This window comes from Haliaeetus leucocephalus, unplaced genomic scaffold (assembly GCF_000737465.1).
Source record: "Haliaeetus leucocephalus isolate CR32 unplaced genomic scaffold, Haliaeetus_leucocephalus-4.0 Scaffold840, whole genome shotgun sequence".
NCBI classification, from domain to species: Eukaryota; Metazoa; Chordata; class Aves; order Accipitriformes; family Accipitridae; genus Haliaeetus; species Haliaeetus leucocephalus.
This window is the reverse complement of record NW_010973276.1, coordinates 3663614-3679874: the sequence shown is the minus strand read 5'-3', so window position 1 is coordinate 3679874 and position 16261 is coordinate 3663614. Positions and strand designations below refer to the sequence as shown.

General features: G+C 42.2%; 1 protein-coding gene across 3 annotated transcripts in view; it reads right to left on the bottom strand.

Annotated features, from left to right (window-relative positions):
* Nucleotides 1-7946: 7946 nt before the first annotated feature.
* Nucleotides 7947-16261, bottom strand: part of ATP2A2 (ATPase, Ca++ transporting, cardiac muscle, slow twitch 2) — a 47800-nt gene continuing 39485 nt past the window's right edge. The window contains exons 18-21 of one of the 3 annotated variants that reach the window (XR_775302.1): nt 15978-16111; nt 14796-14913; nt 13124-14677; nt 7947-9073 (exon numbers count right to left, since the gene is read on the bottom strand). Coding sequence is in view for 2 of the 3 variants with exons in the window: in XM_010582197.1 (XP_010580499.1) it covers nt 14408-14677; nt 14796-14913; nt 15978-16111 (522 nt within the window). In the remaining variant the exon portion in view is untranslated. Of the gene's footprint in view, nt 14678-14795; nt 14914-15977; nt 16112-16261 lie in introns of all 3 variants that reach the window. The other 2 variants (XM_010582198.1, XM_010582197.1) reach the window with 2 other exon arrangements.

Here is a 16261-nt window from a genome sequence, read left to right as displayed (position 1 = left end):
TTTTTTCCTACTTTGTGATAAGAAAGACACACAAGTGATGCAAAGGGACAGAATTTCTTTAAACCCTACATGAACTTGGGTAAGGGCTGAAAGACTTAATTTACTGGAGTCTAAAAGCAGCACACATTCATGATGTGGCTAGGAATTATCTAAATAATACATGGTCTGTAGCAAGCGATTTGCTCACACTTTATTCTGTAACGTGCTGATAACACCTGAAATACTGGCAGTATTTCTAATTCTGATTTTCAGATCTTGGGAATCCAAGAATTGTGAAGTAGAGATAATAGAAGGAACTGAGGACTGCTGGCCAATACAAATGTTTTCTGTCTAACTGAAGTGCTTTTTCCTTTTCTGTTACTGCTGATTTTAAGAATTTTTTTTTTTTTTTATTAACTAGGACCTTTTTTTTCTCCCCCCCCCCCAATTCAATAACTGTCTTCCTCATTAGGCCTGTTTTTCTGTGGTGATTCTTCCCTCCTTGCTTTTCAGGAGCTCAGTGATGTGGAAACTGATCCATCCAGGGCAGAAGCAGGGAGTATTTGTTATTCAGCAAACCTTATTTCCTCACTTAGATCTCAGCTGTAAGGAAGTCTCAAAGGCTGTGCCTGCCATTGTAATTTCAAGTTACACAAATACAATCTAACCAAATATCTTAAAAAAAAAAAAAAATCAGTGCAGTCTCCAGGGGTCTTAAATTTAGTGACCTTAGCTGGGCTTAAACTCAGTATAAACCTGTGATTTCAAACTAAATAGCCTTAGACAGGGCTTAAAGTAGCATGTTCTATCTAGGTAATGTGTATTCAGTACTGCCCATCAGTACATTGATAAAACTTTATGTAGTACCCAGCAAAACACAGGTACATTGCAGTTGATTTTGCTGTAGTTTCTTCATCAAAAGGAGCTGGTGTGGGTCTAAAAAATTATTCCCCTACCCATTATGTTCCTGTACTGCCAGGGTGACAGTTTGAAAAGTAATCCTGTGAACTGATACCTGAACCGACCGCAGAAATACTCCCACTCCTCTCCCATCCTTCTTTTACTTTTTAACTCTGCAAACCTTTTTGCTGCCTTTTCTACTATATTTTAAAATCCTTTATCTGTTCACTGCATAACCCTGCAAAAGGTTGGTTGGTTTAAGCATGTTGAGGAGGAGAGGGCAAGAACTGTAAAGCTGTTGTTGGATTGCTGGAGCCCTGGCCTAAGGCCTCTGTGATAATTAAAGTCTTTGTGTCAGTTCAGTAACCAGATCTCGGAGGGAAGGGTAACAGGGCAGGAGAAATGCTGGCCTGGAAAGGGGGAGAACGGGGCTACTGCTGCAATTCCTGCTGCATTCCTAGGACTGGCAGGCTCATTAAGATGTCATTTGAATGCCAGCCAAGAGGAGGCAGGGAGATGCCCAGGGCTGAGTATTTGGGTGAAAAAAAAATTATTCTGGTGCAAACACAGCTTGGGGAAGAGTGTTACGTTGAATTTCCCTGTGTGAAAGCTTTAATTTATATGTTAAGTCAAGCCCTTTGGCTAGTCCATGTCTATCACTGTTGATGACAACAACAAAATAGAATAATCTATGTTTTCACTTACTGTCTTGAGCCTTGTGCTTACTTTGGGAACATTAACGGTTGTGTAATGCTGGGTATGGAATGTGCAGAGGAAGCCTCCACTGCAGCGGGTCACTGATGGATGTTTAAACTGTAAAAGCCTCCATTTCAAATAGCTTCCCCAGAGAGGCCAAGGACTTGGTAAGTTTGGAGATCAGATTCCTTTTCCTCCTTTCTCTTTATCATCCCATCAAAACACCGATGCGTGCAAATAGAGTGATGGTTTGGGGGTCTAACAAGAGCAGTACAGCTCCTGACTTAGGTTAAAAGAGATTAAATTTTCTACATCTGGCCTTTCACAGACAGTACCATTTCTTAAAGGACAGCGGATGCCATCTACTGAGCTGCTTGCCCTGTGGTGTGTGCTGTCTGCAGTGTGTTTGACCGTGGCGTGGCAGGGAATACTGACCTTGCATTCTGAACGTTTGCCTGTGGACCCTTCAGCTATCCTTTTTTCAGCTGTCAGCTGTGTGTTCCAGAGCACTGTGAGCCTTGTCTAGAGGACAAAGGGGAGAAAAAAAATCCCATGTCCTGAGACTTGGACTTGATATAAATTTCTTAAATATTTACAGGGAACAAAAAGTCCAATTACATCAAAGTGGCTGGACGGGCGGGCAGCAGCAGCAGCACACTGCTTAGCTAATGGGGGTTCAGTGATTTGGAACATATCCCGGTTGGGCTCCCTGGGCTGGGAGGGTTTAATGGTTGGCAGAAGTGAGGTACTTACATTGGCAGTTGATCCAAGAACTTGGGTTGATCTGGAAGCACAAAAGGGCCTGTTCCCGTGCCGGAGAGGTGGCGTGTTGCCCTGTGCTTTGCTATAAAGGCTGTTAAGATGCCAGCTCTTTCCCTGAACTGTTTAACTCTTTAAAAATTCCCTGAATTTTTGTTGTTCCTAACTTTTAGTGTATAATATATATTGTGTTATTCCTTAACATGCAGTATGGTTTGATAAGTTGAAGGTGGTAACTTGGCTTCATCCTCTTGGAATACTAAATAGTTTTCCAGGGAACTTAAGCGTGATGACATCAGCAGAGCAAGAACGGCAATCTGTGGATACGCATCTTCCTCAGACTGGTCTGTGTAAGCTGCTGTCCATGTGGTTCTTGAGATGAATGTTTGTTGGGAAGCCAGTAAAAAGCTGTGATCTGTGACCGAGGAGCTTTTTTTTTCTTGTAAAACTTGACAGGGTCCTGGTTAGCCAACGACAGAGTGGGATGGTGGCGTAACCACTGTTTCTGTTTTTCCTACTGAGGTCTGTAGTGAAAGTGAGGTGGGAAGAATGTTTGTATGGATTGAATTGTCTCTGTCGATCTGGTAGTCCCATGTGGCCTGGAGTGCAGGTATCTATTTAACTAACACAGGGAAAGTTTGGCATTACTCTGAAAGAAACAAGAATTCTTTTATTAGCCTAAGTTCTAGCTGGCCTGGGTAGCTACTGGATTCTCGTGTTGCTTCTGGCTGTTACAAGGGGAGGAACAGGGTACGGAGACAGACTTCAACCTTTCCTCAGCTTGCCAGGATGGCTTTTAATAGGTAGGAAAGCAGGTGGTGGCTCCAGCGAACTTTTGTGTGTGTTCTGTGGAGGATAATGTCACGCTGAAACTCGGCCAATTCGATAAGGCTGGAGGTCAAGTGTTTGCTCCCCTTATGGAAATATTGGCCTCTGAGAAGTTTTAAGGACCTTCTACCCAGTAACGCTCCAGCCCTGGAAATATTTGAGTTTTTGCAAAAGGGGTTTAACCCCTCCTGTGCTGTGCTTTGATTTCTGCTTTTGTACCTGCTGCCTCTATTGCCTGAAAAGGGTGATTAGGAAACAGATGGGTTTCATCTCCTTTTGCACTGTGATTTACCATCCATGCCATGAATTCAGTGGCTTTATGTGCTGGAAAGAACATCAATCATCTGGCCTTAAATACGTGTAGAGACGGATACAACTTCCTACAGGGATTCCTTGGGTCAGACACCAACCTGCTGAGTGTGCAGCCATGGCACAAAGGGAAGCAGTGCCTATCACAGGCAGAACTTGGCCGTTCCTCTCGACTGCCCTGAGGGGAGGGGAAAGCCTACGGCCTGTTCCTAACCCCAGTCTAGTCCCAGTGCCAACCCAGTAAGAATTGCCTTTCCACTGGGCTGTTAGCGACAAGTAAAAGAGGAACTGAGTAGCTTGGTGGGATGCTGCCAGCGGAGCTTTCACCAAGATGGAAGTGTCTTGGTAAAGACTTCAAAGACCAACGCCTGCTGTGCAGCTGGTGAAGGGAGCTCTTAATCCCATTAGGCTTTAAGATCAGAGCATCAGCAGCTCCTTTTTGTGAAAGGTTGGATGTTGTTAGTCTTTCAAAGTACATCTGTTGGATAAAAGCCTTTCTGGTTTAGGTAGAGACCTCCCTAATGAGCACGTGGAACCTGATTAAGGTGTAGGGAAGAGCTAAATGCTGAGCTGGTCCTACCATTGCAGCTCTGAGTAGATGCAGAAAAGCGACTTCAGGAGTTAGAGCAATTTCCAAGAAGAAGAGAGAAGTATCCTGGGAAGTCTGAGTGCTCCAGGGTCAGCATCAACTTGAGAAAGGAATTCAGGACTTCAGTTTTAGGTGCTTCAACACCTTTATTCGCTCTGTCCTTCAACCTGGAATAAAGGAATGAGCGCCTGGTTTCCCACTGCGGTAGCCAGCCACTGGCAGCAGTAGCCTTTCTCTGGTTTAGTTATATGTGCTGATATAGATCTGGTGCTGTGCTGCACGCACATTCATTCTTCAGGCTCGTTTTGGCATGTCACATACAACTTTTTGCTGTTTTATTGTGGAATCTGGTTGACGCAATGCTGGGATGTAGGCAAAAAATGTCAGCAGTGCTGCTCAGGGATCTTCTGTAACTCTGGGAGGCAGAGGACTTGTTAAAGCAGGTTCTGTGTGCTTTGGAAACTTGGCCTTGGTTTCTGACAGGCCACCTGGTGTTTGCACGCCTTGTCTGAAGGAGTGGAGATCTAGTCAATGCTATAGTGATTTCCTTCTGGTTTGGGGGGTTTTTTTGTTTGTTTTTGTTGTTTTTTAATCTATGAGAGGCTTGGGAGCTGTGAGCAGGAGCAGCGTGGAGTTTGGAAAGCAGCCCATCATGAGTCCATACTCTCCGGTTGAGGCTGAAATTTCCAGCACCTGACGGCTGGTTTGTGAGCATGCATGAGTGGCTGTGGCTTGGGTTCTTGTGCTGTCAGTTCACCGAAAGCATAAAGCCCGTTGGTGGGATGTCCCGAGAAGCTGACAGTGCCCACAAACCAGAGGCTTAGATTTTATAATGGTACAGGATTTGGTATCCATAACTTATAGCCAGAGGTGACCTGTGTCCACAGCAAAGACTGGAATTGCTGATTGCAGCATGGTGAGGTGACGAGTATTTGGCAGGAATCCCTGGAAAGCTGAAGAGCTCCACCATGAATCACTGTTGGCATGGCAGCCCCCCCAAGTCAGCCTGGCTATGGACGGTGAGGTTGTTCTTCCAGGAAGGGAAAGGACACACATTTGATGAGTTAAGGGGTGGTGGGAGCTTTTCTGCCCATGGTTTGCCTGCTGCAGGTCAGTCTCGTATCTAACCTGAAGGTCCGTGTTCGTGCTTAAGTCATGGCTAAGGGCAGTGACAAGAGAAACTTCTTTTCAGTCACGACTTCTGTCTGGGGTGTCCTGCCTTGCTGCATGTGGGGCAGCAGCAGGCGCAAGATGAAAATGCTCGGTGTTTTGCAATCACGGTACGCTGGAGCTGCGTGACTTGGTTACGAAGGCATGAGCTGGTTGCAGCCTGATTGTTGTTAGCCGCTGATGTTATCTTAGCCCAGCAGTAAAGCAGTGTTCCTTGCCTGCCTCTGTAGGAAAAATTGACTCCGCCACCTGCATAAATAGCAGTGGGTTTGTAGCAGGCTGGGCTTATCAGCTTTTGGGCATTTGTTGTTTCTGAACTTTATTTCAATTGATCTCTGCCTCAGAGAGGATGAATGGGACACACCAAGCAGTTTTTGGAGGCTGACCACCATTCAGAGTCAGGGGGACTGTCTGCAGGGACGTGGACAATCTCTTTGGGCTGAGTGACGTGCGAAGGGCAGCTCACACCACGTTGTGTTGAAAAGTCCCTGTCTCTCAGCTGCTTTCCTCAGGCTCCTGAACCTATACATGTAAAATTGGCCTAGAAGCCCTTTCCTTTGCCATGCCTGAAGAGCCAGAATTTTTACCTCTTCTCTTAATGTTGCTGATGTCAGCAAAATCCTGTGTCTGGCTTATGTCCAAGCTGGCACTGCCCCAAAAGCACTAATTCAAATGCAAGTGTCTAGGCGCTCCCATCATACTGCCCATTCCCTGCCAGCTGCTCCAGGAGGGGGAAGGGAATAACCCTTCTAGATTCAGTTCCCACCATCTCTGTTTAAACAAAGGGCAGGGACTTGACCTGATTAGGCAAATAGCCTCAGCCTGCTAAACTGATGTCCAAAGGCTTCTCCGCACTTCCACATTGGGTTAAATTGTTGGGATGAAATATTTTAGAAGAGCTCTTCAGGTGCTCAGAGCTCTGCCGACTGAGCAGAGGGTGGATTGCTGGTCTTCCTTCTGCAGTCCTGTGGCTTTTTCCTATCTGAGGTTGCGAAGAAAATTTGCCATCTCCTCCTCCAGAGGCTTTTCTCATTTCTCGCCCACTTTCCTGGGTGTGGATGTCAGTTCCAATCATACACAAATTCACCTTAATGTAAAAACAGGGCTATTTTCTCCCCTCTGTATTTACAGTTTGATGTAATATGTCTGTAAAGCCCAATAACTTGAGCTGTGGGGGACTGTTTCCTTGCTCTGTGGCTGTCAGTGGGCTCATCCATGCACCACTTTAGAGCCAGGGGTTTGCAGTGAGAGGAGGAGGAGGAGGGGAAGATGAAGCTGTTTATCTCAGCATCTCTTACCACATACTCTTGCACTCGAGTACCTAGCAACGCACTGAATGTCACGTTTTCTTCATATGGCTGTACTCCAAAGTGCTGCTTGCAGTTCATTTGGGTGACTTGTTATGAGTTAAGCTTGCAGATCATAATTTAAAGAAATGTTTAAAAATAAGTTATGAGCTTGGGCTCCGCTCACCAGCGAGGTGCTGTCTGAATGCAGAGATGCTGAAACCATCCGTGGAATGTAACTTGCTGCAACAGCAGCACAGACTGGGAGCGAGAGCCATTTTCTGAATAATGACTTCATATCATCACTAATCTTTACATCTGGTGCCAGTGCTGGTGAAAGAATTTCTGCAAGTTGAAAAAAGGGGCAGCAGATCAGCTGGGCAGCAGGAGTAACTTTCACACAGATGTGTTAGTACAACACAGGCAAGTGTAGGGCCGAGAAACTAGGACCTGATCTGCCTTCTGCTGAGAAAGTGAGCCTCACTTTTCCTCTCATTGCTTCCTAATTGAAGCAAGGCTAGAGGTTATGACAAGGGAAGAGGTGCTAATGGGGCAGTTTTTTCCACTGTGTTCTGGAAAAATGACTTTAATAATTTAGCTCAGGTGTCTGCATAAGCATTAACGAGAAACCTGCCACTGCCTTTGGGTGTACTGTCTGCAGTGGACCAGCTGGGAAGGTTTGCTGGTGACAGGGCTGTTGGTGTGTGCTGAAGACAGGCTATAAATAAGACTGCAGGAAGAGCTGCAGCTGTAGATAACAGCCGAGTGCTGAACTTGGTTCTGACAGCCCCAGCCCAGAGGTTAGGAGCAGAGCTCAGCTCGCTTACAACACTACCATAGTAGGAAGCAGCCACAAGCACTTCAGCCCTAGGTATTAATGCATCCTCCACCATGCTATGGTTCACTGAACAACGGAATTCAACCCCAGTATTTTTAAACCTCACAGGGTTGTGTTTGAAGGGTCTCCGACACATCACCTCATTTGGATAATGCTTTGCTAGCAAGTGTGCTGGTATCACACGCTGGAGGTTGAGAGGCATTACACTTAATTTAAAACATTACTGAAGCTGGCTGAAGTCGAGAGGCTCCCCTTCCTCTTACTCCAAACAAAACTTAGTTTATGGGCTTTGGAGCAGAGTGTTACAGGACACTTACTTAGAAAATCCAGCTTTTGCCCTTGGGGTGCTTTAGTCTTGCCAAAGACTTAACACTGAGCCTGCACTCCGAGCTTGTCACAGGAGCTGCGCTGCTGCAGAATAGCCATGGTTTGGGGAATGGAGTAAGCCATAACAGACAGAAGCACTGCCAGCAGGCTACTTGTAGTGTGTGCTTTGTAGTTCTTCCTATTGCCTATGGACAGGGGAAGAGACTAGCAGCTACTTCAGGTTGGGGCAATTTAGAAAATAGAAAAGGACAAAAAAATAAAGATGTAGTTGGGAAAGAAATGTTTATTTTAAGTTTCTCAGAGGGATTTTACAAACAATGGAGCATTTTAAAAAAACTGAGTGATCAAAGTACTTGACAGTGTCCCTTACACACACACACACACACACACACAAGCCCCTGGACAGAAGAAATCACACCAGCGAGGAGGTCAATACTGCCGGAAGAGCAGCTGGCATCTGCATAGTTCTAGGAGGAAAGATTGCAATGGTGTTGGTGCTATTAAGTGTCATCCTGGCATTACTATAAGAGAACGCTGAAGTATGTACGCACGTACCTGCAGAAAACAAAGTGCATAAAATAACACGCAAAGTATGTATTGTAGAATAAATTTATTTACCTGATACAAATGAAACTAGGTGTGATGCTTCTTACTGACAGCATGTAAATAGACAATTGATCTTATTTACAACTTCTAAAGGTCATACATGCAGTTGTGGTAACTGGCTAAGTCGGTTGCTGCTTTTTAGATAAATGCATCACAATATTTTGTATTGCACCAACATCTGTCTTACTGCCTTAGATTTAAATAAGTTACATTACAGTGCAAAAGAGGTTGATTTGCACACATGATAAAAAAATCCAAAGTTAGGAACTGGAGGCTTATGGTTTAACATTCATCTGTAATCTTTTCAATTAATTTTATAAATAGGATAGCATTGTACATAAGCTGTTCTAGAGTAGTATGTTTGGATGATACAATACAGAGAAAGATTTGTCTACAACCAAAGGCATGCATTATTTTGATATTGTACATTGTATAAACTTGACATTTTACATACAGAAATATGGAAAATTGGCTGACAGCTCCGCAATTCTTGTTCAAGGATAAACAAACTCTTCTCCATGCAGCACAGAAACCAAACTTCTCTGGAGAGAGTTTCCAATTCAGTAAGCTATATTGCACGTTTGTACATCTGTATAATGAAGTCCTAATGGTACCACACATTTCTTCCACAGAGAACACAATGAGTTTTGTTTTAGGGAAAGCAAAGAATCTTTACACATGATACATGCAGAAGTTTTGGTAGATGTGTTGCTAAAAACACATGCACGCAACAAAACAACCTTACATTTCTGCAAAATTGTTTAGGAAGCGATTACTCCAGTATTGCTGAAAAGGAAAGAAAGAAAAGGCATCAGTTAATGAAAGGATGAACGCTAAGTATCATTATACAAGCAAGACTAAGATCAACAGTGACAGAAGAAAGAATGTTAAGTTTGGTAACTGGCTGCTCTGTCATTGAAGGGACACTCTCAGGTTACTCTGTTCTTAAAGCCCAGAAACCTCTGGATTATGGCTCAGCTCTTCTGAATGCAGCAGAGCTCTCTATCATCAGCAAAGCCAGTACTTCCTACAGAAGACTGCAGCAAAAAATTCAGACATATTTAGAGAGCTTTTGCCTTTCTCTGCCTCACTAGTGGCAATAGACAAGTCTCACTTATTTGTAATTTTTACTTTCAAGTTCCATACTACACAGTTTGAGCTCAAGTTTTTAAGAACTGTAGGGGTGTTTTTCTAATCAAGGCATTATATTACAAGTTTGGCCCCAAAGTGACCTAACAATGTCCCTTTTCCAAGTTATGCAGCTTATTCTGGGAAGTAGTAGGAAAGCTTTGAAGAAGTCATTAAACTACACAGATTAATGCATAGGCAAAGGGTAGAGTACAACGTAATAAAGCTCCTACTGTACTTTACCCCTAAAATACAGCAAAAGGTTAGCCTTGCGTCTAGGAGAGAAGAACAGTGTACTCTCATTCCCTAGAACTTGATGGTGGCTCTTCAAAACACTGCTTCAACACTATAAAATTTAGGCTCTCCTGCTAAGATTTGAAAATGCATATTAATGTAATTAAGGATGTAATTAGCAGAGATTAGGGAAACAGTTAATGGTTAGAAGTGCAAAAAAGTAAACAAGACAGGTGCAAGAGACAGACAACTTTGTATCAGTTTTACCTCCCTTCATCTCAGCAAATTCAACCATCTTTAAGCTGTTTACCACATATATTCTGTGCATCAGCTGTGTTCTTGGAACAGTGACAGAGGACTGCTGTACTGCATTTTATCATCAGATTAAAACCTCATTTTCTTACGATTAGCCTTCTCTAAAATAGCCTCCCTACAAACATAAGCCTCATAGCATTTTGACAGACTGGCATATATTTTTCTGCAGCTTCTTTCAGACTTATTTATTTGCAATAATAGTTTGGGAAACCAAGTATGAACTATTTTTATTGCTTGGATGCCAGCACAAAGGAGCAGCTCGTTGTGTAGCTCTCAACAGTACTTTGAATCACTCTGATTTGAAAGCAGAGGCCTGAGGCACTATGAAGATAAAAGCCCCTGTCTAAATATTTGACCTATGACTGCAGCTGCCTGACCATTTTCTTTGCTCTGATTTGGACCAGGCTACGGAACACTGAATTCAGGAGGAGCTGCTCTCATACCAAACCCCACTGGTTTCCCAGCATAAGCTGATATCATCCCTGCTGTTCCGAGCATAAGGTAGCATCAATCACATGATTGATACTAGTCTTACATACCTCTCGCACTAGAAAATAAGTTGATATGTGAGGACACTAAAAAAATCCAGAAAACGGTGGAGATGAAAAAGCTCAGTGAGATGAGAGCAAAGGGAAACAAAAAGTATAAAGTTATTTTCTAAAAATGGTGTGGGAGATAAAGCCTGGGTAACTCTACATTATTTCTGCTTAAATAAGTGCTTCCATTTACATATTCACAGGGCTAACACATTAAAATAGGAGTTACCTAGTTCTATCCTCAGATGACCCTGGTACAGTGAGGAGGTTGGGGAGGAACTATGTCAGGAACAAAGAAATTAAGCGAGAGTTTCAACTTGGACATCTTGGCAAGTAAGTCTATTCTAAATCGAAAAGTCCTCTCTTCTTGGCCTCCCTAGATGAGAGGACTGACAGCTAAAGAATGGCAGGATCTACACAATTAAGTATAATAATTTTAGTTCACGTTTTCTTGCAGTGCATTACTAACTTTGCACTGTTATTTCCATAGTTTCTATAATTGAAAAGCCAAGCCATCAGTTGCCTTATGCTATTCTAATATCAGAAATGCACTCAAGCAACTATCCACAGCCTACTCAACTGAGAAAGGTTAAGACCAGATCCACAGCACTCCAGCTCCAAGATCACAAGGAAGCTTGCAACAGACAGCGATTTCAGGGCAGGATGCTTCACTGCCTAGGAGGAAGCTCATGGTAGGTCTTAACATTTGGCCAGTCCAGACCCCACAAGGCTGGTATTTACTAGGGAGTGGCAGGACTTGGAAAAAAGAAGAGTACTTGAAAGCATAGCAACAGCTGCCATTGAACCTGAGATAAGTAAGTGCTCATCTTAGGGAACCCTATTGCTCCATTTCTACAGGAAAATTTAGACAGCAAGACTGGGACAAATAGAAGAAAAACAGGGTAGATTAAGATGCCTGGGCTCTTTAGGAACACCTTCTAAAACTTGACTGTTCCCATAACCTCAGGAGCCTGTAGGGATGAATGCCACTCCATTTAGCCACCAGTCATCCAGCTTTCAAAGGCAAACTCCAAGAACACAAGGCCCTAATGCAAGTGCCCCCAAGACATGCGATACAAGTGAGCTCCCAGATGTCAGTAAGGAAATCCATGACACAAGCAGTAAGATTTATCTTCAACACAGACAGAGATCCAACAAAGTAGTTGTTGAAGACTGAATTCTACTTATTGTCATTTTCCCCTTCAGCTTCTTAGAGACAGGGAAAAAGGGGGTGTATAGCAGGATTATTTGGCATAATAGACAGGAATAGGACTGTACAAGAAGCAGAATTGTTCATGGTGACAGTCAGATATATGGCTTTAAAAAGCCCACCAACATGGTGCTCTGGAAGTTCACTCAGAACCAGCGTTCAAAGATTCAGTGGCATTCCTGCCCTGGAAAAAGTTTGTCCATTATGTCGGGACCACATACAACTAACTTGCTAGCATTTGTTTCCAATTTGTACATATTTTGATCTCAAGGAATCCTGACTCACATGACCTATTAGTTTCCTGTTTCAAGAAAGAGGGACAAGTCTCAGATTCCTCATTTATTATTGATACACTAAGTGGCCAGTGCTGGCCATTGATTTTGTGGTATGCAAAACCTTAGTCTGGCAAAGACAAGTTCTTCCACACTAAAGAGGGCATTCAACAGTATTTAAATGCTTACAGTTCAGCAAACACATGTACATCATCAGGTCCAGCTCCCCTACCTGAGTCACTTCAGCATCAACTTAAGTCAAAGTCTATATAAACAGTGGGTATTCACAATGCAGTGGAGTTTCAGATAGGGTCTGTGTATTTTGAGGTTAGCATCTGTATTAGAAAGCTTGAAATCTAGAGAATTATCTGTGCTCACTGGATTCCAGCTGGCACCAACACAACATAGCTTTTAACTATCATTCTCCTCTATGAGGAATCAGAAAGCTGTTTGAACTTGGTTACTAAAGCAGACTGAGCCAGCACAAGATAACACAGCACCTGCTACTCTACAAAGACATAATGACCCCAGTACAATTTTCAAAGACTATCTGTTAAGCTGAGACTGTTCTTTTGTCTTTTCATATGACCATTGTACAAAGTGTTTCCACTTACTGGAAACAATAAGCTGTTGTTGCAAAGAGGAGTGCCAGCACTTTGAGCACTGCAGATACCAGAGACCAGGGGAAGGGTGGTCAGCTCCGAGGGGCATCCCCCGTTTCAGGGCAGGAAAAAGCTTTGGAGTAAACCAGCACCTGACCACAAGTACCAGAGTGTTTTGGACACTAAACATTCATGTGAACAGCTGTTGCTGTCTTCAGTTACAGATTTGTCCAATTTTATCTCAAACTTAAGACCAAAAGCTTTAAGATCTTGGGGCACTAAGGCTCCTGGGTGCTATAAAACAAGACCTAAAATACACTAAACCAAAAGCAAGTGCTTTGCCTTTGGAATCAGCAATTTGAGCTTCAGACCACAAAACAAAGAGTCTAAAGTGGTGATAATAATGTAGCACAGCAGAGTTTGACAAAACACAGCATGGGAATGAAGGAAATTACTATTTATTCTTCAACATGTATACAGCATATGCTATTTTACAGCAAGTCACCACTGGCATGGTGAAATGGAAGAAAAATACTCACTTTAGTCGATGAAAGTTGGAAGGCATTGGAGAAAAACACCACAGTTAGGACTGTTAATGACTTACACATTGTTGATACAGGACTGAATTTGAAAACATGCTTTAACATTTACTGTAATAATGAAGGTGGTTAGTGCCACATTAAAATAAAAATAGTTCTATACAATATGTTCAATTTGGTCATGTGCTATTTACAGATTTTACAAAAAACACACACGAGCTTGTTACTTCAAGTCAGGCTAACAACAGGCCAGCAGAGTAACTCCATGTACACAACTCTGATTATTAGTGCCCTAAGTGTAGGAAATCCAATTTCTAACTATGCAGTGCAAGTTATTTTTCCAGGTCTCATTACAAGGTTTGATCTTAAAGTGGGGGGGTGGGGAAGAGAAAAAGAAAGGATCTGACACACGTAAATAAGGTATTAAAACCCAACTTAAACCCTCTTTTGGAATTAAAACAGATTGTGTTTGTTAAAAAGGCTTGGTTTAGATTTAAGTAGATAGAAGTAGCCCTCCCTATCCCTGCATAATGGGCAACACTGGCAAAATAAGGTCTGTTACAATAAAATACAATAGACACTTAAATAAATAATCTTAAAAAAAAACAACCCTATGTGTGTTGAAAGTATGGAAGAACCCCAGCAGGCTGCACCTGGAATGATATTTTCTGCACGAGCAAGGTTAGGCATACCTCATACAGAAACAGGTGTAAACAAGGACAGTCAAGAACCGAGAGTGAGGAACAGGAAGAGGGGAACCCAAGAAGAAATCCTGACTGAGGTAGCAGTACTCTCTACCCAGTGCAGAAAGTTCTGCTTATGAATAAAACCTGACTTTATGACATATTAAGTTTGGATGATCATGCAGAAGACAAACAGTTACATGCTTTTTTAGTTTTAGACGACACACATTCATTCCCTAAAATCTGCTGCCAATTTAGTTTGATAGTGTCCGCTGGCTCAAAAAAAAAATTTACTTTTTTTACATGATGAATAGACTATTGAACAGAACACTGTACATGCTTTTCATCTACAAAAAAATATTTGCATAAAATAGTGTTAGTTCTCTGTACATGTCAATGGACACTTTAACTGTGTATAAAAGAGGAATATATTGCCCCCACTGAAGTCAGAAAAAGCAAAAAACCAAAATCTAGATTATGAAACCTCCATCACCGGCAAATATGTTCATGTGAAAATTCAGCAGAAATAGACAGTTGCTCTAAACAATAAAAAAATTAAGTTAAACTTTTTCTTTTAATGTAAAACTTGTCACCATGTCAGTCAAGACCAGAACATATCACTAAAGTTAGTGTCTGTGCTGTAAAGCCAGATAACCAAGGGCATAGTAATGAACACAAACGGCCAGGAAACTCCTTCGGTGCATGCTGACAAAGAACATGGTTTGGTGGCAGGCCGCACACTATCTTTACCAGGTTCCAGGTAGTTACGGGCCACATATTTAAGTGTTTCATCCAGCAGAATGACAGGTAGTGAGATTTTCAATACCATCAGCCATTGCGTCACATTCAAAGGTGTGATCTGGAAGATAATCTGAAAGAAAAGCCAAGCATTACATCTTTTCTCCCCCTCCATCCCTTGCCTTAAGCTCCAGACAAGTTTTTGCTCTATCTCCCAAGTTCAGGGATGGGTACAAGATACACGGACTTACTGGCAGCGGTTCCACATAAAGGATAAGGAAGTGGAGTGACATGGACAAGCAAATAGCGCCCACCAGCCAGATATTTTCCCATGGGGGCATCCTCATCAAGGACTGATTTTCTGATAGACTGCAACAGAAACATGGTACACATGTGTACATAAGACATCAACAGAAAATTCAGTACATCAGAAAACTAGCTGGAAAGAAAAACAGCATGCCAAGTCACAATTATCCCAGTCATTAAGGAAAGAAATAGATAAACCATATCTTGGCATCTGTGTTGCAACTTTAAACTACCATGGAAGTCTGCTTAGCAAAGCAGTCACAGTTCAGCCTCACATTTATTTTTTGAAAGCTTTTGTGTGTTCTGCTTGTTGTTGATCTAGTCTACCTTTTTCACTAAGACCTTGACATCCTGTCCGTGGGAGGAGTAAGGCAAAGATGGGCATGGCAGCATAAGACAGAATCCTTCCCAGTCTACTGTATGCCGGGGGACCTAGTGCATCCAATTCTGAAGTTCACTTAAAGACTGGATATACAGAGGGTCAAGTACTTGCAGCTTCTTAATGCTTGTTCTTTAATTCTGCTCTTCCGATTCAAGCTGCATTTAGGCTATGCTGCAGAAGAGGCTGAGATCCAGAACATCAGATGTAGAGCAGTATCTTACTATGTAGGACTACTGCAGTACGCTTGTATTTAAAGTTTATTTGTTTTTAAATTAACTGACCTCTAAGCTATTTGAAGAAAAATACCCTTGACATTGTGCTATTTAGTGGTTTCCATTTATAATCTAATATTAATTGGCTAAACCCACACTCCCTTAGGGCAAGAAAAACTATTTTCCGTATCTTCAGCATTCTTATTTTAGTTCTCCTTGGTATCACTTTATACCAACATAGGAGGGATAATCTGATTGATTAAGCTTAGATTAGAAATAATGGAAAATATTTCAGTTGCTCATGCTTAGTACAATACCAGAGTGAATTGGCAGACTTAAAAATATACCTTATGATAACAGATCTCAAATGTTATCTAAGAGAGTAATTTTGTTTGCACTACCAGGATTCAGAAAGGAAGTATGACTCATTCTTCATTAGTTGAGCTGTCCATACACTAAGAATCAAATTGCACAAAAAGTAGGATTTTGGATAAGCTAGCAGCAGCTTTGCTTTCCTATTTGGATATACAAACCTGTTGAGAGCATTGCACATCTCTATGGTGACAAGTACAGAAAGAGCCATTGTCATTGGATATGGAGACTCAAAAACCACACAGTCAACACCAGAGAAATCTGGATTGTCCTCTTTGCACTGCAGAAAATGGCTCTAGAACAGAACAACGTGAACTCAGTTTTCACAGCTTGTTAACTTTTACAGTGTAAAACAGGCAATTATGAAATAAGCAGCAAGTATTACAAAACCAAAACTTTCTAATATGACTCCAAAAAGCACTGGTTTTAAACTTCTGCCAGCTTT